At 42.6% G+C, this 23,856-nt stretch overlaps 1 protein-coding gene across 3 annotated transcripts in view; it reads right to left on the bottom strand.

Moving 5' to 3' along the window:
* The window catches only part of LOC140196155 (segment polarity protein dishevelled homolog DVL-3), a 212,659-nt gene that overhangs the window by 50,392 nt on the left and 138,411 nt on the right, over positions 1 to 23,856 (bottom strand). For all 3 annotated transcript variants that reach the window (XM_072254898.1, XM_072254899.1, XM_072254900.1), the window contains exons 5-7: positions 7,342 to 7,477; positions 2,237 to 2,330; positions 1,204 to 1,273 (exon numbers count right to left, since the gene is read on the bottom strand). In XM_072254898.1, the coding sequence (XP_072110999.1) occupies positions 1,204 to 1,273; positions 2,237 to 2,330; positions 7,342 to 7,477 (300 nt within the window). The remainder of the gene's footprint in view (positions 1 to 1,203; positions 1,274 to 2,236; positions 2,331 to 7,341; positions 7,478 to 23,856) is intronic.

The raw sequence follows: 23,856 nt of genomic DNA, 5'->3' as shown, positions 1-23,856 counted from the left end.
CGGGAGGGAGGAGGAATTGTCAATGAAACCCTGCATCAGGACACTAATTTATTTTTAGTTCCATTAACTATTGAATCATCTTTTAACAATTATACTTATACTTTACTGTCGCCAAACAATTGGTACTAAAATGTACAATCATCACAGCGATATCTGATTCTGCGTTTCACACTCCCTGGATTACATATATTAAGTATTAAAAATAGCTAAAATCAGTAAATATTAAAAATTTAAATTATAACTCATAAATAGAAAATAGAAAAATGGGAAGTAAGGTAGTGCAAAAAAAACCGAGAGGCAGGTCCGGATATTTGGAGGGTACGGCCCAGATCCGGGTCAGGATCCGTTCAGCAGTCTTATCACAGTTGGAAAGAAGAATTAATGACCGATTTGCCAAACTTATAATTCTATTTTATTTTCCAACATCAACATTATACAATCTGCTAAATCTTCCCCTTGTCTTTTAACGTCCGCAACGGCAATGCATCTGGAGCAGGGATTTTAACACTTTGAACAATTCACTCTCCTGCAAACACAGCTGTCATTATGTCTTTCAAATCTCTTCTAGTCTCAGGTCACCATGTTAGACTGTAAATCTGAGGCTAAGAAGATATTCTGTATTGATATGAGGCTACAGGAGAGAAAAAAAGTGAATGATTTAACTTAATTGTTAATGGAATCGAGAAAAGGACTTTTTTTAAAAATGGCCAGTTACTACGTTCTGAAAGGGTAGATTCATCAAGAACAGTAAACAGAAATGGGATTAGGTGTGAATTTGCGCAAATCTGCAAGGCTGTGGGGTTAAATTGGTTTTTCATAGACACAATGGGCCGAATGTCCTTTAGTACATTATGTTGCATGTCAGATATGATGGCCAGCTCTTGCTACACTCTCTCACTTGCTAGTATTTATTTATTTGTTCAGGGACACAGTGCAGAACAGGCTCTTCCAGCCCAATGAGCCACACCGCCCAGCAACCCATCTATTTAACACTAGCCTAATCACAGGACAATTACAATGGTCAATTAACCCATTAATGGGGAATGCGGGAGGAAAGTGGAGCATCCGGAAACACCACAGCTCAGGGGGAGAACAAACAAACTCCGTACAGACACCGCTGGAATCGAACTCAATAGTGTCGCACTAACCTCTGGGTGTTGCAAGAGATGGTCAGGCATCCACAGCCCAGAGCCGCGCACTTACCCATGTTTAAAGTGACCGTGATGATGTTGAGGGACATAGTGGAGTCTGTGATGCTGCTGAAAGACGAGGACTGAAAGAAAACACAAACATAATCCGTTAGGTCCAGCCACGCTGCTGGGACCAGAACACAGATCCTCCACAGGGCCCCTGAGCGATAACGGGGAACGGTTCTGAAGGGACCGGTAGCGGAATGGTCCCTCTACAGATCAACACGATTACCACTTATATACTCTGACAGTCACTTCTGCAAATACCCAAACGTTAGAGGGAAGGGTTAAACCACCAGACTCAAAAACAGTTACTTTCCCCAGGCAGTAAGGCTGATCATCACCTCCACACCCCCCAACCACCACTTGTTTATCATTTCCTGTCAGTCACCTTATATACAGACACTCCTGTGCCCAGTGTCACTCTAATCAATCTACAGTTTGTACATAAACTATCTTATGTATTTATATCAATTGTGTTTTTTTATGCAGTATCAGATTTGGCGTAACAATTAATTTGTTCTCCAAATCACTTGTGTACAGGAAATGACATTAAACAATCTTGAATCTAATCTTAAGAGTAGGTTTAAGGATTCTATTTTCTAACACTTTGTCATTCAATTTGGAGTGAAGGAAAATGAGAGGTGACTTAATAGAAGTGTACAAGATGATGAGAGGCATAAGTCGAGTGGATAGCCAGAGACTTCTTCTTCAGGGTTGAAATGGCTAATTCTACCCACTGTTTCGTGAGGAATCCCCACACCCCCTGGATGAATGCCCCCACCCCCTCAGTGAGGAATCCACCCACCCCCTCAGTGAGGAATCACTTCACTCCCTCAGTGAGGAATCCATTCAACCCTGCAGTGAGGAATCCACCCACCCCCCTCAGTGGAGGAATGCCCCCACCCCCTCCGCAAGGAATCCATTCACCCCCTCAGTGAGGACCACCCCTACCCTCCCCGAGGACCGCCCCTACCCTCCGCAAGAACCGCACCCACCCCCTCCCCAAGGACTGCCCCCACCCCCTCCCCGAGGACCGCCCCTACCCTCTCGATGCGGGGGATCCGGGGTTTCCGCCGTCGCCGCTTGTGTCGCCGCATCAGTTTGGATGAGTTGCTCTGCTCCGTGGAGCTGCTGAACCTGGAACGAGTGACGGACAGATTGTTAGGTCATCGCAGGTCGCCGTACACAACCTCCAAAATTACCTCAGCCTTTCTTTATTCATTTATTGACATACAGGGCACAACAGGCCCTTCTGGTCCTTCAAACCACACACCCAGCAATCCCCCAATATAACCCCATGGGACAATTTACAATGACCAATTAACAACCGGTACGTCTTTGGAACGTGGGAGGAAACCAGAGCACCTGGAGGAAACCCACACGGTCATGGAGAGAACACAACGCAGCCTGAGGTACTTAGCCCAGCTGGTGTCAAGAGCATGAGGCAGCACCTAGTAACCTCCCCCTCTCCAGCCCACGCCGCACAATGGCGGGTGGAGTACACAAAGCTCAGACCAGGGAGAACAGACGCAGAACACACAACCAAACCTTCATCAAAGTCTCGAGCTAAAGCTGTTGGATTGCTGGCGTTTACGTCCAAGTGGCTGAAGTCTAGAGGGATGGGAGGGATGGCTCATTGCAAGTCCACCACTCCCTGAAGTGGTGCATGGTGGCACGGGAGCATAGCAGTTAGCACAAAACCGTACAGCGCCAGCAAATGTGTTTGCGATTCAGTTCCCAATGCTGTCTGCCAGGATCTTGTACCTTATTCTGTGACCGCGTGGGTTTCCTCCGGGTGCTCCAGTTTCCTCCCACATTCCAGAGGCATACAGACTAGGGTTAGCGGGTTGTGGGCATGGCGATACTTGCAGGCTGCCCCCTGCACATCCTCGGACTGTGTTGGTTGTTGATGCAAACAAGGCATTTCGCTGTTTGTTTCAATGTACATGTGATCAATAAAGCTGATCTTTAATCTTTCATTGGTCAGGGTGCCGAGTGTAGACATTAGCAAGTCATATTGCAGCTGTATAAAGCATTGGTTAGGGCCACATTTAAGAGTCATACAATATAGAAACAGGCCCTTCGGCCCAACTGGTCCATTCTAACCAAATCTAGAATTGGAAGTGGTTCATTATTGTCACATGCACTGACATACAGTGCAAAGCTCATCTTGCATTCTGCTCATAGGTTCAGATCATTACACAGTGCATTGAAGTAGAATAAGGTAAAGCACTAACAGAATGCAGAATGAAGTGTAACAGCGACGAAGTGCGTGTAATGCAGGCAGACAGTAAAGTACAAGATTATAATGAGAAGGGCTGTGAAGTCAGGCAAACTGCTACGGTACCATGGTGCCCATGCTCTGTCTGCCCTATTGGCAGAGTACTTGGGTGTAACTCAAAATCATGGTTCTGGATGTTAGGTAAGGGTTAGAGATTTGAAGAATAAAACAGATTAGAGAAAACCGTTTAGCCCCTCTGCAAAGATGAGTTCATCTTAAGCCTGATTTATACTTCTGCGTTAACTCGACGCCGCAACCCACGCAAGTGGCCTATGCGCGTTGTGAGCATTTATACTTGTGCGTGGGTGTGTCTACATCGCTCTGCAATTCCCACTTGTCGCACATGCGCAGTCACCTGCCTGTGCAAGGCTTCATGGTCATGGTAGTCTTTCTCGGGGTAAACAAGAAGCGAGCGTCTTTTTTCGTAAAAGCAAAATGTGTCCTCCGTAAATTCGGAGGTCTGTAAAGCTTTAAGGAAAGCATTGCAGCCAGAGTTCCTTCCCTGCCCTTCAGTCTCCCAATGGGAAGCTATTGCAGCGTAGGAGGAAATGCGATGCTACCAAGCGGACCAATCACAGTTGTTCAGTCTGCGTTGCCGCGACGCGCAGTTACATTTTGGGAGAGGTGCGCGTCAGGCTACGGCGTAGGGATCCGCGTAGGCTCTGCCTAGGGTTCACGGTGACGCAGTACTTACGGCGTTGAGTTGACGCACAAGTATAAATCGGCCTTCACTCATTGGATTCAGCAGTAAAGCGCAAGAAGCCAATTCTGCCACTAGAGGGCAGGAGGTATCATAGAAACCATGTTTTGCTTGGAACATTAAAACTGAAGAAAAATATTAATTAACCTGTCTCAATCATACTAAGTCATTTGGGTGCAACATATTCAACACAGTGAAATGTTTTGTGTTTTTCCCAGAAGGATGTACAGCTGAAATGTTAAACTGAGCTACACGAGATGTATACACAATACCAAGAATAGGTGTCCTGCGGACAGAGTGAAGGGCTCAAGGTTCCTTGGTGTACACATAACAGGTGATCTAACCCAGACCCACAACACCTCCTCAGAAGTTAAGAAGGCACAGCAGTGTCTGCACTTTCTGAGGACATTGAGGTCTACAAGTCTCCCTAACCCCGTTCTAACAACTTTCTACAGGAGCACGATCGAGAGTGTCCTGTCTGGCTGCATCACTGTGTGGTGCGGAAACTGCAAGGCATCGGACCACAAGACTGAACAGAGGACAGTAAAAACTGCTGAGAGGATCACCGGGCTCTCCCTCCCCCCATCTGACACTTACTGGGAGTGTTGTAGACCAAGGGCCCAAAATATCGTTCAGGATCCCTACCACCCATCCCACAATCTCTTTGACCCACTACCATCGGGAAAGAGGTATAGGAGCATCAGTACTAGGATTGTTAGACGGGGTAACAACTTCTTCCCTCATGCTGAAACTAATGGATCCACTGCCACTACTGAGGTCTCGTCACCAGGACAAAAAGCGTTTTATGTTTACCTGTATTAGGAATTATATTTTATTAACTATTTGTAGTAATATTTTGATTCATGTGCTGTGTATGATGTGTTTTCAGGGTGCATCTTGGTTCTGATGAATGTTGTTTCATTTGGCTGCATGTATGTGCATATATACGTACACACACACACACACACACAGACACACACACACAGACAGACACAGACACACAGTCAGATGACAATAAACTTGAAGTTGAACGTGGCCCTATCCTTTTCAGCTTTGGGCATCCAGTATGGAGGGAGGAGGAAGTCCTAGTTAACCCGCTCCTGTGGCTGGCTAAGACATCTATGCGGGCCCTGGAGAACGGGCAGCGGAGGGTTCCGCCTGGCCATGTTCAGGGGGATATGCCCGTGAACGGGTAGCCGTGGAAAGAGCACGCAATATCCACGGGCAACATGGATGCATTTCGGGACCACTGGGCACAGCGGGGGATAAATGCCATCCTCACTGAGGGTGGGAATGTGTTAGTTTAGTCTGTGTTAGGCGCGATTCATCTGGATTTTGTTTCTAATGTGATCGTACAAGAGCGCCATAGTAGTTTGAATTGATAATAAATGCATTTTTGTAAAAAAAAACAGTATAAGAACAAGTAAAGAGTTGAGTTCCAAGGAGCTGCTTGAAGATGGGAGAAAGGCACAGAGCTAATTATTCTGGAATCAGGCCCTCATCCACCCAAAGTTCAAAGCAGATTTATTATCAAAGTGCATATACGTCACCATGTAACATCCTGAAATTTAAAAGCAGGTGTTAAAAACAGGATTAATCCTACAATCACCATTTCCTCACGGTTCCATTTGTACTGAACACTCTGGTAAACTTATACAGGTGTAATATTGCAAGTGACCTGTCCCGTTGCATCTCAGCAATTCGAATGTCCAGGAATGCAAGAAGCTGCAGAGAGTAGTGGACTTTGCCTAATACATCATGGGCACATCCCTCCCCAGATCTACAGGAGCTGCTGCCTTAAGAAGGCAACATCCATCATCAAAGATTCCCTCCATCCGGGCCACGCCACCTTCTCACAGCTATCATCGGGCAGGTACATAGAACATAGAATAGTACAGCACGGTACAGCCCCTTCGGCCCACAATGTTGTGCTGACCCTCAGACCCTGCCTCCCATATAAGCCCCCACCTTAAATTCCTCCATATACCTGTCTTCCTTTGTACTTAAAGAAGTACAAAAACCTTAAGTCCCACATCACCAGGTTCAGGAACAGCAAATTCCCTTCAACCAACTGTTCTTGAACCAACTGTCACAGCCCTAAACACTACAGTTTAGCAACGGTACGATGCATTCCACTGGGTGTTTCGATGCACATGGTGCCAAGGTCACAGAGTCATTAGCGCGACACTATTACAGCTCCGGGTGTCAGAATTCAGAGTTCAAATCCACACATCTCTAAGGAGTTAGTACACTCTCTGGATGAAATGTAGATGTGTAGGTTAGTAAGTCTGCAGATGATACAAAAATTGGTGTGATACAAAGGATAGAGTAGAAAACTGGCAAAGAATTCAGCAAGATATAGATCAGCTGTAGATATGGAAGGAGAAATGGCAGCTGGAATTTAATTCGGCTGCACCTTGACTGATGAAATATGAAGAATAGTACACCATAACACTGGGGGGGGGGGGGGCTCAACTTCAGCTTCTCAGGCAGTATCTATGGAAATGAATAAACAGTTGAAGTTTCAGGCTGAGAACCTTCTTCAGGACTGTTAAGGGCAAGACTGTAAATAGTGTTGATGAGCAGAGGGATCTTGGGGTCCATGTTGATAGCTCCCTGAAAGTAGTTATGCAGGCGGTTAAGAAGGCAGATGGCGTCCTTGACTTCATTAGTGAAGGCATCGAGTTCAAAAGTCAGAAGGTTATGTTGCAGCTTTATAAAACTCTACTTAGGCCGTATCTTGAATATTTCACACAGTTCTGGTTGCCCCCGCTATAGAAAGGATGTCAAGGCTTTGGAGAGGGTGCAGAAGAGGTTTACCAGGATGCTGCCAGGACTACAGGGCATCTGCTATACCGAAAGGTTGGACAAACTTGGGTTGTTTACTCTGGAGCAGTGGAGGCTGAGGGGAGATCTGATAGAGCTTTACAAGATTATGAGGCATAGCACATGCCATCTAATCCTGGTGAACCTCTTCTGCACCCTCTCTAAAGCCTCCAAATCCTTTCCGTACTGGGCAAAACAGTATCGCACACCACAGTTTATTGATCTTTCACGGCAAACCACCTATCACACATACACCCTACTTGAGGTCCTTGAGATCATACTCATGCATGACATCCCAGGAGAAGTCTCACCAAAACCTAATATCATTGCAACTCTCATACCTGCTTGTTGAATCATCTTCATCCGAGTCAAAAAAGCTTGTGGACTCGAGCTCGCTGCTCATCAGGGTGGAGGAGCTCTCATAGCCGCCAATCTCATGTCGCCTCTCCATCTTCGTGTGGCCATTGACTCGGGGAACTGTAGGAGATCAGAGGTTAAAGGTCACCATTGTATAGCGAGGAAAGCATTGGAAACACATCAAGGTTCAGAGAGGTAACACAGACGTACAAAGTACGTACACTATGTCAACTTTTAATCAGAATCAGATTTAATATCACCGGCATATGTCATGAAATCTGTTGTTTTGCAGTTGCAGTACAGTGCAATACATTATAGTGAAAACTAAATTGCAGTGCACAAGTTAACTTCAATAAGTAGAGCAAAGAAAGTAGTGAGATAGTGTAAAGAACAGGAATTCTGCAGATGCTGGAAATTCAAGCAACACACATAAAAGTTGCTGGTGAACGCAGCAGGCCAGGCAGCATCTGTAGGAAGAGGTGCAGTCCACATTTCAGGCCGAGACCCTTCGTCAGGACTAACTGAAGGAAGAGCTAGTAAGGGATTTGAAAGTTGGAGGGGGAGGGGGAGATCCAAAATGATAGGAGAAGACAGGAGGGGGAGGAATGGAGCCAAGAGCTGGACAGGTGATAGGCAAAAGGGATACGAGAGGATCATGGGACAGGAGGTCCGGGAAGAAAGACAAGAGCTGGGGGGACCCAGAGGATGGGCAAGGGGTACATTCAGAGGGACACATGCCCTTACACTTCCTCCCTTACCACCATTCAGGGCCCCAAACAGTCCTTCCAGGTGAGGCGACACTTCACCTGTGAGTCGGCTGGGGTGATATACTGCGTCCGGTGCTCCCGATGTGGCCTTTTATATATTGGTGAGACCCGACGCAGACTGGGAGACCGCTTTGCTGAACATCTACGCTCTGTCCGCCAGAGAAAGCAGGATCTCCCAGTGGCCACACATTTTAATTCCACATCCCATTCCCATTCTGAATCATGTCTATCCACGGCCTCCTCTACTGTAAAGATGAAGCCACACTCAGGTTGGAGGAACAACACCTTATATTCCGTCTGGGTAGCCTCCAACCTGATGGCATGAACATCGACTTCTCTAACTTCCGCTAATGCCCCACTTCCCCCTCATACCCCATCTGCTACTTATTTTTATACACACATTCTTTCTCTCACTCTCCTGTTTCTCCCTCTGTCCCTCTGAATATACTCCTTGTCCATCCTCTGGGTCCCCCCCCCCCTTGTCTTTCTTCCCAGACCTCCTGTACCATGATCCTCTCATATCCCTTTTGCCTATCACCTGTCCAGCTCTTGGCTCCATCCCTCCCCCTCCTGTCTTCTCCTAACATTTTGGATCTCCCCCTACCCCTCCAACTTTCAAATCCCTTACTCACTCTTCCTTCAGTTAGTCCTGACGAAGGGTCTCGGCCTGAAACGTCGACTGCACCTCTTCCTAGAGATGCTGCCTGGCCTGCTGCGTTCACCAGCAACTTTTATGTGTGTTGAGTGAGGTAGTGTACATGGGTTCAACGTCCATTCAGAAATCAGATGGCCACTAGTAGATGGTCACTACTACAGGACAAACAACTCCGGTTCAATTCCTGCTGCTCTCTGTAAATGGTTTGTACGTTCTCCCAAAGACTGCATGGGTTCCTCCAGGTGCTATGGTTTCCTCCCAAATTTCAAAGACATACAGTTATGGTTAGCGAGTTGTGGGCACACTACGTTGCCGCCGTTAGCATCCCAACACTTGCGGGCTGCCTTGTATTGAGTTGGTCACTGATGCAAAGAACCCATTTCACTGTATGTTTCAATGTACACGTGAAAATGGCGGCGGGAGAAGATGGCGGCGCAACACAGCTCGCAGCGGCCACTCCGGTGGTGATGTCTGTTATCTGTCAAGTAGGGTGCTGTGCACAATCCTGATTTGATGGAGACAGACGTGAGAGCACGGAGGAACATCTGGTGAAACTTCTGAAATGCCTGCTTCACTGCCACTGCTACTGTGTGATCCAGAATCTCCGGAGGGGAAGGCCCTGAGTGCTCGGCTTTGCTTGTTGCTTGGCAGCTGGGGTGGGGTCAAATCACTCGGCAGAGATGGTGCTCGGTGCTTGGTGTCGGAGGCTCGAAGTTTTCAGACGGACTCAGAGTCGGCTGCGGTCGGGTGCTTCCAATGCATCAGCAAATCTGCGGCGCTTGGAGTTCATGGCAGGGAGAGTTTCTCCCTTCTACCGTCTGCGTGAGATGATGGGGCTATCGGGACTTTGCGACTTTTTTACCGTGCCCATGGTCTGCTCTTTATCAAATGACGGTATTGCTTTGCACTGTTGTAGCTATATGTTATAATTATGTGATTTTGTCAGTTTTGGTCTTGGTTTGTCCTGTGTTTCTGTGATATCATTCTGGAGGAACATTGTATCATTTTTTTAATGCATGCATTTCTAAATGACAATAAACGAGGACTGAGTGTCCTCATAACCTAATCTAATGTAAAAGGATTGGCTTTATTTGTCACCCGACAGTGAGCTGTGTTACAGTGGGTAAAACAGTACTGCAGAGGAGGACCCCACAAAGATGACATTTTAATTGAATGAGGTGGGTGGCTCCCGGTGAACTCAGGACATCACTAGCAGACAAATCCATCCCAGGATATAGATCATATTGCTGACACTTTATTTTTGCCTCTGAATCTGCAGTGAGTCCAGGCTGGTAAGAAGCTGTATGGGAATACTGGCAGCAAGACAATCTGTAACCACATATTTTGGCTCCCGAGTCACAGAAGCTGGAAGTACGGTAATTTCTCGAGCAGCTTTCCTGATATCTGGAAAATCTGGTAGAGAGCCCTGTTGGCTGCTGGTGGAGTAGCATCATTTTAGATTGCTCCTACCCTGTTTACTTAATTGTCTCCTACCAGTCTTTTTTTTTAAAAAACCTTATTATAATACTTTAATACTGCTTTACTATGGCTGGGAAAAGAACCAAAGTGCCTGCAAAAGAAAGAGAAACAGGAGATCAATTCCCAGTCACTTTGGATTCAATCAGTGACTTCCTTAAATGGCAAAAATCCAAATTTTCTGAGGAGTTTCAACGACTTAACGGCAAATTGGATACAATTCAACAAACTTTATCAGAGCATGAGAACAGAATTCAGGAAAATACCGCGAAGCTGATGACACTTGAAGAGGATGTTGACGATACAATTAAACTCTGCAAAGAGTTATCTTTATCCAATGATAAAATGCTGAAAAAGATCATCAGTCTCGAAAATAGAAACAGGAGAAATAGCTTGCGAATTCTGGGTCTTGAAGAATCGATTGAAGGCGCTGACCCTACAAAGTTCTTTGCAAGCTTTCTGAAACAGCTTTTCCCTGCTTTATTCACTTCCGAGCCGAAGCTCGATCGAGCATATCACTCACCGACTTTGAAGCCATTGTCGGCAGCGGCAAAACCCAGATCGGTCATACTAAGCTTTAATGAATTTTGTATCGAGGATCTTTTAATTCACCAAACCCGTCGACAAGGAATGATCGATTTCCAAAATTACAAGGTTAGATTTGTGGAAGAGTATTCGCCTGAAGTTATGGCTGATCACAAGAAGTATAAAGAAGTTATGTCTGAATTTTACAATAAAGGATATAAACCATCCCTTCGGTTTCCCACCCGTCTGAGTATTGTTTTGAAGAACGGATTGTGAAAAAGAATAAAGTTGGTTGAAGAAGCAAAAGAGTTTCTGAAGGATGAAGTTTAAAACTGCTATATTTCTTATTTGATCAATTTTTTTTCTTCTGTTAATATGAATTTGAAATAAGGTTTCATTAAGCTTATGTTTTGGCTGTTCATATATTGTCTTTTGTTATTTTTTTTGATACTTTTTATTATATCCCTTTTTGAGGCTTTATTTTAATACAGCTTTCTTTGAATTTGTTTAAACTGATCTTTTCATATTTTTGAATACTGAGTTATTTTTCTTTTTATGTTGTGTCTTGGTAGGGACATAATGACCTTGTAGGACTGGAGTTTTTTCTGTCAACAGGATTTTTTGGGGAGGGAACTTAGTTCTTAGCTCACTGACTGTCCATTAGTCAGCTTTCTGGCTTTGGGTGGGGGAGGGAGTAATGCCTATTTTTCTCTGGGAGCTATGCTGGGTTGTTAGTCCTGACGAAGGGTCTTGGCCCGAAACGTCGACTGTACCTCTTCCTAGAGATGCTGCCTGGCCTGCTGCGTTCACCAGCAACTTTGATGTGTGTTGCTTGAGTATATGTTTGTTTGAATACCTTACCTTACGGTTTGGTTTCTAGTCTTAATAACTTATGGCCAGATCTTCTAATTACACATGATTGGTATTTAAAATGGTTTGAAATATTAACTTATTTAGTTTGAATGTGAAAGGGCTGAATCACCTCATCAAAAGAAACAAACTGTTCGCTTATATTAAAAAATTTAAAGCACCCATTATTTTCTTACAAGAAATGCACATAAGCAGCTGTGATAGCTTAAGTATTTTTACTCGGTGGAAGGATATGCAGTTCCATTCTTCATTTAATGCAAAATCACGTGGAGTTTTGATTTTTGTAGATAATACAGTTTCCTTTGTTCAGCATAAGGTTTTTTCGGACCCTCGTGGTCGATTTGTTATTGTATCAGGGAGTTTAGACAGTAAATTAATTGTTTTTGCTAATGTATATGCCCCCAACATACACAATCCAGCATTTTTTGAACGTCTATTTTCATTTTTGCCAGATTTGAGTACTTACTCCCTTGTGATGGGAGGAGATTTTAACTGCTGGTTAGATCCAGTATTAGATCGCTCATCTGTCAAACCAGCCACACTTAATAAATCAGCTTTGTTTATCCAATCCTTTCTAACTAAATGTGGTATAGTTGATGCTTGGCGTTTTCTCCATCTGACCGGCAGGGAGTACTCTATTTTTTACTCATGTTCATTGTTCTTATACCAGGATTGATTTTTTTTATTGACAGTCAAATGATTCCATTAGTTCGATCGATCGAATATAAAGAGATTGCTATTTCTGACCACTCTCTTGTACTTCTATTTTTAAATCTTCCTGGTCCTATCCCTATAAGTAGATTTTGGCGATTTAACTTAACTCTGTTATCCGACAATGACTCTTTAAAATTTATCTAGAATCAAATTACTCTTTGTTTTGAAGAAAATACGTTGGAAGAGATGTCTAGTCTTATTATATGGGATACTTTTAAAGCATACATCCAGGGTCAAATTATTTCTTATACTGCAAACATCATTTAAAAAGCTAACAAAGGGAGAAATGAACTAGCCAATCAGTTAAAACAACTGGACCATAAATATGCTTCAGTACCTGATCCTGAAACATGTAAGAGTTGTATTGAAACTAAAATGAAATATGTGAAACTAAAATGAAATATGATCTTCTTTTAATGTATCCAATTGAAAGCCAACTTTTAAAAGATAGAAGCCAATTTTATATTCACGGTGATAAAACTGGTAAGCTACTGGCTAATCAATTGAAGCCATTTACAGCCAAGTGGCAAATTAAAGAAATACGTAAAATTAATGGGAACATGACAACTGACCACCTTGAAATTAATGACACTTTTAGGGAATTTTATTCTAAATTGTATTGTTTTGACTCTGTTAATGATAATATTGCAATGAATAATTTCTTAGATCAATTAAATATTCCTAATCTTTCATTAGATGATCGTAGGCATTTGGATCAACCCATTTCCCAGGAGGAAATTGCTTAGGCTATTTGAGAATTGCATTCTGGGAAATCCCCAGGACCCGATGGATTCTCTGGAGAGTTTTATAGGCTTTTTCCTCCTTGCTTATACCACTTTTATGTTCTACCCTTACAGATTCCTTTAAGGTAGGAAGACTATCACAGTCTTTTTACGAAGCTTCCATTTCGCTCATTCTCAAAAAGAATAAGAATCCTACTGAATGTTCTTCATATAGACCTATCTCTTTACTCAATTTTGATACTAAAATTTTATCTAAAGTGTTGGCTCGCAGACTTGAAAATATTATATCTTCTATAGTTTCGGATGATCAGACAGGATTTATTAAAAATCGACATTCCCATTTTAATATACAGCATTTGTTAAATGTTATGTACTCTCCGTCTAAGGAATTATTGGAATGTGTGATATTTTTGGATGCGGAGAAGGTTTTTGACAGAGTTGAATGGAACTTTCTATTTACATCCTTAGAAAAATTTAATTTTGGACCTAATTTTATTCATTGGATTAAATTACTTTATTTATCCCCCTCCGCTCAGGTTCTTACTTATTTTCAGAATTCTAAACCCTTTAATTACTCCAACGTGGAACTAGACAAGGTTTCCCTTTGAGCCCTCTGCTTTTTGATTTGGTATTAAAACCCTTAGCAATTGCTTTTTGAGAGTCTAAAGTGATTACTGGTATTTTAAGGAGAGGTACTATTCAAAAAGTGTCGCTCTATACTGATGACTTATTGCTTTTTATATCTAATGTTACAACCTTTTTACCATTTGTTTTCTGTTTACTGACTAATTTTAGTCAGTTCTCAGGATATAAATTAAATTTATAGAAGAGTGAACTGTTTCTTTTAAACAATTTAATGCCAACTGATATTAACCTTCCCTTTAAAATTTTAAGAAAACAATATACGTATTTAGGAGTAACAATTACTAAGAATTATAAAGATTTATTTAAGGAAATTTTTTAAAGTTTATTGAATTATGTTAAAAAAACATTTTCTAATTGGTCGCCTCTCTCTTTATCACTGATTGGCCGAGTCAATTCTATTAAAATGAATATCTTACCTAAATTTAAATACCCTTTTCAAGCTGTGTCTGTTTTTATTCCTAAATCTTTTTTTGACTCCTTGGATTCAATTCTTTCTTTCTTCCTATATATGGAAGAATAAAAAACCTCGAATAAATAAAGCTCACCTTCAAAAAACCAAACAGAATGGAGGATTTGCCTTACCCGATTTTAGGTTATATTATTGGGCAGTTAATATACGTAATACTACGTTCTGGATATATTACATTAACCATGAGAATTCCTCTACATGGGTTTCTCTTGAAGTCAACTCTGTTATAAAATTTTCCATTATTTGTTTACTTGGATCCTAGCTTCCTTTATCTTTAAATAAACTAATTGACAACGTGGTGGTTAAACATATATTGAGGATTTGGTTACAGTTTAGAAAACATTTTGGTTTATTGAGATTCTCCTTCTCAAGTCCCATATTTTCTAATTGTTTTTTTAAACCATCTTTAATTGACTTATCTTTTAAAGAATGGGATAGATTGGGTATTAAATGATTTCAGGATTTGTTTGATGGAGGGAATCTCTCTCCTTTTGAGCAACTTACAACAAAATTTAACCTTTCCAACACTCACTTTTTTCGATACTTACAGATTAGAAATTTCTTAAGATCTCAATTATTTGCATTTCCTATAAGTCCAGATAAGAATATATTAGATACAATTTTAATTCTGAAACCTTTGATAACAGTTCAATATCTTTCTTTCATTGTCTACTGTTGGGACTGAAAAAGGACTCTTTAGATAAAATTAAAGGAGATTGTGAAAAGAATTTACAGATTTTCATAATGAATGAGATCTGGAAGATATTAAAATTGATTAATTCTTCATCATTATGTGTTCGTCATTCTTTATTACAGTTCAAAGTGGTACATATAGTTCATATGTCTAAAGCTTTCCCGTTTCTATGCAGATATTTCCCCTTACTGTGATAGATGTACTGATGGAGTGGCCACACTAATTCATATGTTTTGGACATGTCCGAGCCTTGAAAAATTCTGGAAAGATGTATTTCAAACTTTTTCTGCACTTTTCAATGTCAGTCTTAAGCCCTATCCTTTGACTGCTTTGTTTGGTATTGTTGAGGATAGTGCTACAAAACTGAAGCCATCTAATTTGTGGGGATTGGCCTTTATGTCTCTTATGGCCAGGAGGACGACCTTGCTCAAGTGGAAGGAGGCCACCCCACCCACTCATGTTCAATGGCTATCTGATGTTATGTTATGCCTTGATCTAGAGAAGATTCATTGTTTGATTTCTGATTCTAAACATGATTTTCTAATGTTATGGGGACCCTTTCTGAATTATTTTCACAATCTTTGAACTGTTATTAAAGTATGGATCTGAGCCATTATTATTATAATATCATCTGGTAAGGTATTCTTCTTTTTTTTTACCAACCAGCTCATTTTGGTAGTGGGGGTAATTTTTTTTAATAAAATACAATTATTTTATTCTATTTCATTTCATAGTTCAATCTTTTTTTGTACATGATTGATTTGGAATGTGGGATACTGTGATCATATTACTGTGATTTAAATGTAATGTAAACATAGAAACATAGAAAATAGGTGCAGGAGTAGGCCATTCGGCCCTTCGAGCCTGCACCGCCATTTATTATGATCATGGCTGATCATCCAACTCAGAACACCGCCCCAGCCTTCCCTCCATACCCCCTGACCCCCGTAGCCACAAGGGCCATATCTAACTCCCTCTTAAATATAGCCAATGAACTGGCCTCAACTGTTTCCTGTGGCAGAGAATTCCACAGATTCACCACTCTCTGTGTGAAGAAGTTTTTCCTAATCTCGGTCCTAAAAGGCTTCCCCTCTATCCTCAAACTGTGGACCCTCGTTCTGGACTTCCCCAACATCGAGAACAATCTTCCTGCATCTAGCCTGTCCAATCCCTTTAGGATCTTATATGTTTCAATCAGATCCCCCCTCAATCTTCTAAATTCCAACGAGTACAAGCCCAGTTCATCCATTCTTTCTTCATATGAAAGTCCTGCCATCCCAGGAATCAATCTGGTGAACCTTCTTTGTACTTCCTCTATGGCAAGGATGTCTTTCCTCAGATTAGGGGACCAAAACTGCACACAATACTCCAGGTGTGGCCTCACCAAGGCCTTGTACAACTGTAGTAGTACCTCCCTGCTCCTGTACTCGAATCCTCTTGCTATAAATGCCAGCATACCATTCGCCTTTTTCACCGCCTGCTGTACCTGCATGCCCACTTTCAATGACTGGTGTATAATGACACCCAGGTCTCGTTGCACCTCCCCTTTTCCTAATCGGCCACCATTCAGATAATAATCCGTTTTCCTATTTTTGCCACCAAAGTGGATAACTTCACATTTATCCACATTAAATTGCATCTGCCATGAATTTGCCCACTCACTCAACCTATCCAAGTCACCCTGCATCCTCTTAGCATCCTCCTCACAGCTAACACTGCCACCCAGCTTCGTGTCATCTGCAAACTTGGAGATGCTGCATTTAATTCCCTCATCCAAGTCATTAATATATATTGTAAATAACTGGGGTCCCAGCACTGAGCCTTGCGGTACCCCACTAGTCACCGCCTGCCATTCTGAAAAGGTCCCGTTTATTCCCACTCTTTGTTTCCTGTCTGCTAACCAACTCTCCACCCACACCAATACCTTACCCCCAATACCGTGTGCTTTAAGTTTGCACACTAATCTCCTGTGTGGGACCTTGTCAAAAGCCTTCTGAAAATCCAAATATACCACATCCACTGGTTCTCCCCTATCCACTCTACTAGTTACATCCTCAAAAAATTCTATGAGATTCGTCAGACATGATTTTCTTTTCACAAATCCATGCTGACTTTGTCCGATCATTTCACCGCTTTCCAAATGTGCTGTTATCACATCCTTGATAACTGACTCCAGCAGTTTCCCCACCACCGACGTTAGGCTAACCGGTCTATAATTCCCTGGTTTCTCTCTCCCTCTTTTTTTAAAAAAATAATCCATATTATTTACTTGTATCCTTATGAATTTTGTATTTGTATTCTTGTAATTTATATAATATCAATAAAAATATTGAAAGAGAAAACCTGAAATACTTTGCAGTCAGCAGATATATTGGTTTATTATTGTCACCTGTACTGACAGACAGTGGAAATCTTCTGATTTGTTGATGTGTTGCCATTGGAGAGGGTCCAGAGGAGGCTCATGAAAAGTATTCCCAAAATGAAAGTGTTTGTTGGCTCTGGGTCTGTACTTGCTGGAGTTTAGAAGAACAAGGAGAGATCTTATTGAAACCTATCGAATATTGATCAGCCTATATAGAGTGGATGTGTAGAGGGTGTTTACTATGGAGGGGGAGTCTAGGATCAGAGGGCGCTATCTCAGAATAGTGGGACGTCCATTTAGAGCCAAGGTGAGGAGGAATTTCTTCAGCCAGAAGGTGGTGAATCCATGGAATTGGTACGTATCGAAAAGCGGGACAGACTTGATGGGTTGCATGGCCTATTCCTGTGTCTTGCGGTCTTTTGTATGCCATTCATAGATATTATTTTGTTACACTGTGTATTGAGGTTAAACAAGAATGCAGAACAAAGTTTTACATTTACAGTGTAAACTGACTCACAATCTTACTGACATTACCCCGGCTCATTTCCCTTCCCACCCCGTCCACATTGTCTAGGAATCACACAGCACAGAACCACACCATTCGGCCCACCAGATCCTGGCTGGCCAGGAGTTAGTAGAAGTACAGCAATCTTTTGCGCATTAATCCATAAGACAATAAGAGCATCTGGTCATCCGGCCCATCGAGTCTACTCTCCCATTTGATCACAGCTGATTTATTATCCCTCTCAACCCCATTCTGCTGCCTTCACCCAATAACTATTGATGCCCTTACTAACCAAGACTCTCTCAACCTCCGCTTTAAATACACCCAATGACCTAGCCTCCACAGCTATCTGTGGCAATGAATTCCACAGATTCACCACCCTGCTCCTTCCTTGTCTCCCATGGTTCACTCTCCTCTTCTATCAGACTCATTCTTCTTCAGCCCTTTACCTCTTCCATCTATCACCTTCTGGCTTTTTACCAGCCTTCCCCAGCCACCTATGTTCCCCCTCAGCTAATCTCACCAGCCAGCTTGTACCCCTTCCCCACAGTCCCCTCCCCACCACCACATTTTAATTCTGGCTTCTTCCCTCTTCTTTTCCAGTCCTGATGAAGGGTCTCGGCCCGAAACACCAACTGATGCTGCCTGACCTGCTGAGTTCATCCAACTGCGTGCGTGCGTGCATGTGTGTTGTTTTTTTTACTTATTTATTTAGAAATACAGATCCTTTCTGCGCCTCTCAGCAACCCACCCATTTAATCACAGGACAACTTACACTGACCAAATAACCTGCTAACCTGTACACCTTTGGCCTGTGGGAGGAAGCGCGTGTGGCCCAGGGAAAACATACAAACTCCTTACGGGCAGCGCTAGAACTGAACTCCGAACTCCGATGCCCTGAGTTGTAACAAAGTTGTGTTAACTGCTGTATTACCACGATGCCCTAAGTATGCCACGTGCCTTCTTTACAACCTTGTCTACTATGCGGCCATTTTAAGGGAGCTATGCACCCCAAGCATAGCTCTCTGCCACAGGATGAAATAACACACTGATAAAACTGGTGGGGATTTACAACATTGTCACGGACAAGCTTGTAAAATGTCTGCTCCTCAACTGTCCTGTCTTACAAAACCTTACAACACACCATTGTGCGTGTGTGTTCTTTCAACACACACGCACAATGCTGGAGGCAGGCAGCATTTGCGGAAAGGAATAAACAGTCGATATTTTCAGGCTGAGACCCTTCATCATAATTGCAAGTCTTTCACAGCCTTCCCATAATAAGGTGTTCACCACACCCAGAATCCAATTAGATTGGTCAGTACCCCATCTGAGAATTCAACTGTAATTAGAGCACTTAAAGGTGGCTTTCAATGTTCCTTATCTCATTCATATTTAAGGGAAACTGATCCTATTTGAGAGATTCTCTCCCTCTCTCGTTGTTGTACACTTCCAGAGAGCATCAAGTTCAACGTTAACTCCTCCAAGTCTGAACCTGTGGAGGGGGAGCACGGAGAGATGAATACCACAGTCCCAAACCACAAACCAGAATCATAAACGACAATAAGAATATTTCAAATAGGATCTAATGCCATGTGCTTGTGAGGCAACTGCAAGTTTCTCATTGCGCTGGTGCATGCATGTGTCAGAATCAGAATCAGGTTTAATATCACTGTCAGATGTAATGAAATTTGTTGTTTTATGCAGCAGTAGATTGCTATACATGATAAAAAAGAACTGTAAGTTACAATTTAAGAAATATATATAATTAATAAGGGACCACGAAGTTACATCAATGATGATCTCATGTCTGACAGTTAAGTGCGGAGCAGTCTTTAGAAAAAGCGTGGTGCCTTTAAGGGTCATTGCCAAGGCCAAGACTGTAACCGTGGCAGGAGAGGCAGAATTCAAACCAGACAGTAGCTCAGAGGGATGAGGCCTCCTCTGTCTACCCTCTTGTTAGTGAATGCACAGTCACTTGAAAATAAGTTTGACAACCTCAGGGCAAGGCTGCTGTATCAGAGGCAGATCGCAATTGTTTGTTGCATTAAGACTTGGTTGACAGTGAACACAGCGGAAACAGCTATCCAACCAAACAGTTGAATGATTTTAAGAATGGATCGAACCTCGGATTCTGGTAACGAAATTCTGGCAGCGTATTGTTTTTAGTCAATTCTCATTGGTGCACAGACGTTGGAGTTATCTCAACTTCTTGTTTCCCTGACCAACGATTTAATGTTGGCCATTCCACTTGCCTTGAGAGTTCTCGTCCGTGATCCTGACTGCAGGTCACAGACCACCAATGGTCAATTACCAACAAGCACACTCAAAACTGTGCAATGTTGTCTGTAAACAAGAAACGGCCCATCCTAATGCATTTCAAGTTATCATCTGCGACTCTAACCAGGCCTGAATGATGAAAACCCTGCCCGATTATCACCAGCACATAATGCACCTGAGGTCCCAACACACTAGGTCATTGCTACACTACAATAACGAGTGCCTATTGTTCCTTCCCGAGACCGCATTCTGGCAAGTTGGATGCTTTGGATGCACTTCTGCCACTTGCATACAGTCAGAGCCCAAAGAGCAAGCCTCCAGAGATTAGAACAACCCAGAGGTGGTTGCTGGAGACAGAGGAACAGTTAGAGGATTGCCTTAAGTCAGTTGACTGGACCATGTTCAACAACTCATCCAAGGACCTGAGAGACTACACCCGGGTCGTCCCCACGAAATCGTTCCGGGTCTTCCCTAATCAGAAACCCTGGCTGAACAATGAAATCTGGAACCTGCTGAGAGACAGATCAGAGGGATTCAAGTCTGAGATCAAGAATGCAACAAAAGGTGCAGGTACAGTATGTTCTCTGGCAAACCTTCTCTCACGTGAAGTGGAGATTCTGTTCTACACGCGAATCAATGAGGGATGCTCGACAGCGGTGGCAGGATTCGAATGTCATAACCTCCCACTATCTGCATTTGGACAATTTGTTTACAGTTAACAGTTCCTGATGTTTACAGTTACTGTTCTATAGATTTGCTAAGTATGCCTGCAGAAAAAAATCTCAAGGTTCTAAGTGGAGACAGGTATGTACTCTGATAATAAATGGAACTTTGAACTTTGAATTAAATTAAACATATAGTGCAAAAAAAGGGAGAAAAAAGAAAAAGATAGTGAGGTAGTGTAAATGGAATCATTGTCCATTTAGAATTCTGATGGTGGAGGGAAGAGGCTGTTCCTGAATCATTGTGTGTGTTTTGTCAGGCTCCTGTACCTCCTCCCTGATGGTAGCAATGAGAAAAGGGCATGTACTGAGTGATGGCAGTCCCTGAATATGGATGCTGGCTTCCCCCTCATCTATACGGAGTTGAAAGGCTTCTAAGGTTCATAAACACATACACACAGATCCACACACATACATACACATGCACCTAAACACAAATACACATACGAACACAGACCCATATTCCTTGAGGAAATAACAGGCATGATAGAGAAAGGAGAGTCAGTGGATGTTGTTTACTTGGATTTTCAGAAGGTCTTTGGCACGTGAGTCTGCTTAACAAGATAAGAGCCCATGGTATTACAGGAAAAATGGATAGAAGATTGGCTGAAAAGCAGGAGGAAAAGTGTTGGAACAAAGGGGACCTATTCTGGTTGGCAGCATGAGACTAGTGGTATTCCACAAGGGTCAGTAATGATACTACTTCTTTTCACATTATATGTCAATGATTTTGATGATGGAATTGATGGCTTTGTGGTCAAGTATGCAGGTAATACAAAGGTAGCTGGAGAGGCAGGTAGCTTTAAGAGAGAAGGGAATCAAAGGTTTCAAAAGTACATTTAATGTCAGAGAAATGTATACAATATACATCCTGGAATTCTTTTCTTCACAAACACCCATGAAAACAAGAGTGCCCCAAAGAATGAATGACAGTTAAATGGTAGAACCCCCAAAGCCCTCCCATGCATAAGCATCAGCAAAGCAACAACAACCCCCACCAGCAAAAAAAGCATCGGCAAACCCCCCCACCACCACCAACCACTCAAGCGCGCAGCAAATCTTCAATAAAGACACAGATTTGCAGTACCCTAAAGATGCCCGGTAATTCGACATACCACAGGCTCTCTCTTCCCCTAATAAGTGAAAAAGAGGTGCCCCCAAAGGGCCTGGACAAATTGGGAGAATGGGCCGAGAACTAGCAGATAGAATACAGTGTAGGGAAGTGTATGGTCATGCACTCTGGCAGAAGGAATAAAAGTGTAAACTGTTTTCTAAACAGGAAGGTAATTAAAAAATCTGAGGTGCAAAGGGACTTGGGACTCCTTGTACAGGATTTCCTAAAGGTTAATTTACAGGTCAGAATCAGAATCAGGTTTATTATCACTGGCATGTGACGTGAAATTTGTTAATTAAGCAGCAGCAGTTCAATGTAATATATAATCTAGCGGAGAAAATAAATAAATATTTTTTAAAATAATAAACAAACAAGTAAATCAATTATGTATATTGAATAGATTAAAAACATGCAAAAACAGAAATACTGTATATCAAAAAAAGTGAGGTAGTGTTCATGGGTTCAATGTTCATTTGGGAATCGGATGGCAGAGGGGAAGAAGCTGTTCCTGAATCGCTGAGTGTGTGCCTTCAGGCTTCTGTACCTCCTACCTGATGGTAACAGTGAGAAAAGGGCATGCCCTAGGTGCTGGAGGTCGTTGATAATGGACGCTGCCTTTCTGAGACACTGCTCCCTAAAGGTGTCCTGGGTACCTTGTAGGCTAGTGCCCATGATGGAGCTGACTAGATTTACAACCTTCTGCAGCTTCTTTTGGTCCTGTGCAGTAGCCCCTCCATACCAGACAGTGATGCAGCTTGTCAGAATGCTCTCCACGGCACAACTATAGAAGTTTTTGAGTATATTTGTTGACATACCAAATCTCTTCAAACTCCTAATAAAGTATAGCCGCTGCCTTGCCTTCTTTGTAACTACATCAATGTGTTGGGTCCAGGTTAGATCCTCAGAGATCTTGACACCCAGCTGCTCACTCTCTTCACTTCTGATCCCTCTATGACAGGGGTCCCCAACCTTTTTCGCACTGTGGACCGGTTTCATATTGACAATATTCTTGTGGACCGGCTGACCGGGGGGGCGGTAGTAGGGTTGTCAACGAACAAGAGTAGCAGTCAAATACGTTGGGTTTACCCCGATAAGACCACAATGACCATGAAGCCTTGCGCGGGCACCAGTGCGCATGCGTGTACGTGCCGATTGTTTTCTACAAATCGGTTTTGGCGATTCTGTCCGGGTGGGGGGGGGGGGTGTTAATCACGAACGCAATATCGGTGATAAGTGGCTAATACACTCAATTTCGTTTCTAAAAGGGTTTATCTAATGAGTTTAATATTAAACACAAAGCGCATATTTTCCTCGCATGAATATAGTGATAAGTCAATTATCAGGGGAGCTTGAAGTAAGTGTTGAATGAACTTCCAGTAGAAGTGGTAGAGGCAGGTTTGATATTATCATTTAAAGAAAAATTGGATAGGTATATGGACAGGAAAGGAATGAAAGGTTACATGCTGAGTGCAGGTCGGTGGGACTAGGTGAGAGTAGCGTTCGGCATGGACTAGAAGGGCCGAGATGGCCTGTTTCTGTGCTGTAATTATTATATGGTTATATAAGTCAATAGCATCATAACATTTTAAGTAACATTTGGATATTATACGCACAGCACATATTCTCCCCGTATGAATATATAAAATCATTGCAACACACCAATATCGCTGAATCAGTGGGAGCCCTGGGCTTGTTTTCCTGCAACAAGACGGTCCTATCGAGGGGTGATGGGAGACAGCGATACTCGAACGGGGTTCCTTATGTCCAGTCTTATTCCACGATTTAGTTTTTATTGCATTCATTGCAGAGATATGTTGGAAATGGAAGCAACGTTTTCAGTGCTTTCGTGGCTATCTCAGGATATTTAGCCTTGACTTTGATCCAGAATGCTGGCAGAGATGTTATGTCAAACATGCTTTTCAGCCCGCCGTCATTTGCAAGCTCGAGGAGTTGATCTC

Source organism: Mobula birostris, chromosome 4 (genome assembly GCF_030028105.1).
Source record: "Mobula birostris isolate sMobBir1 chromosome 4, sMobBir1.hap1, whole genome shotgun sequence".
In the NCBI taxonomy this organism is placed as follows: Eukaryota; Metazoa; Chordata; class Chondrichthyes; order Myliobatiformes; family Myliobatidae; genus Mobula; species Mobula birostris.
The sequence above is the reverse complement of the archived record's forward strand: the minus strand, read 5'-3'. Positions and strand labels throughout refer to the sequence as shown.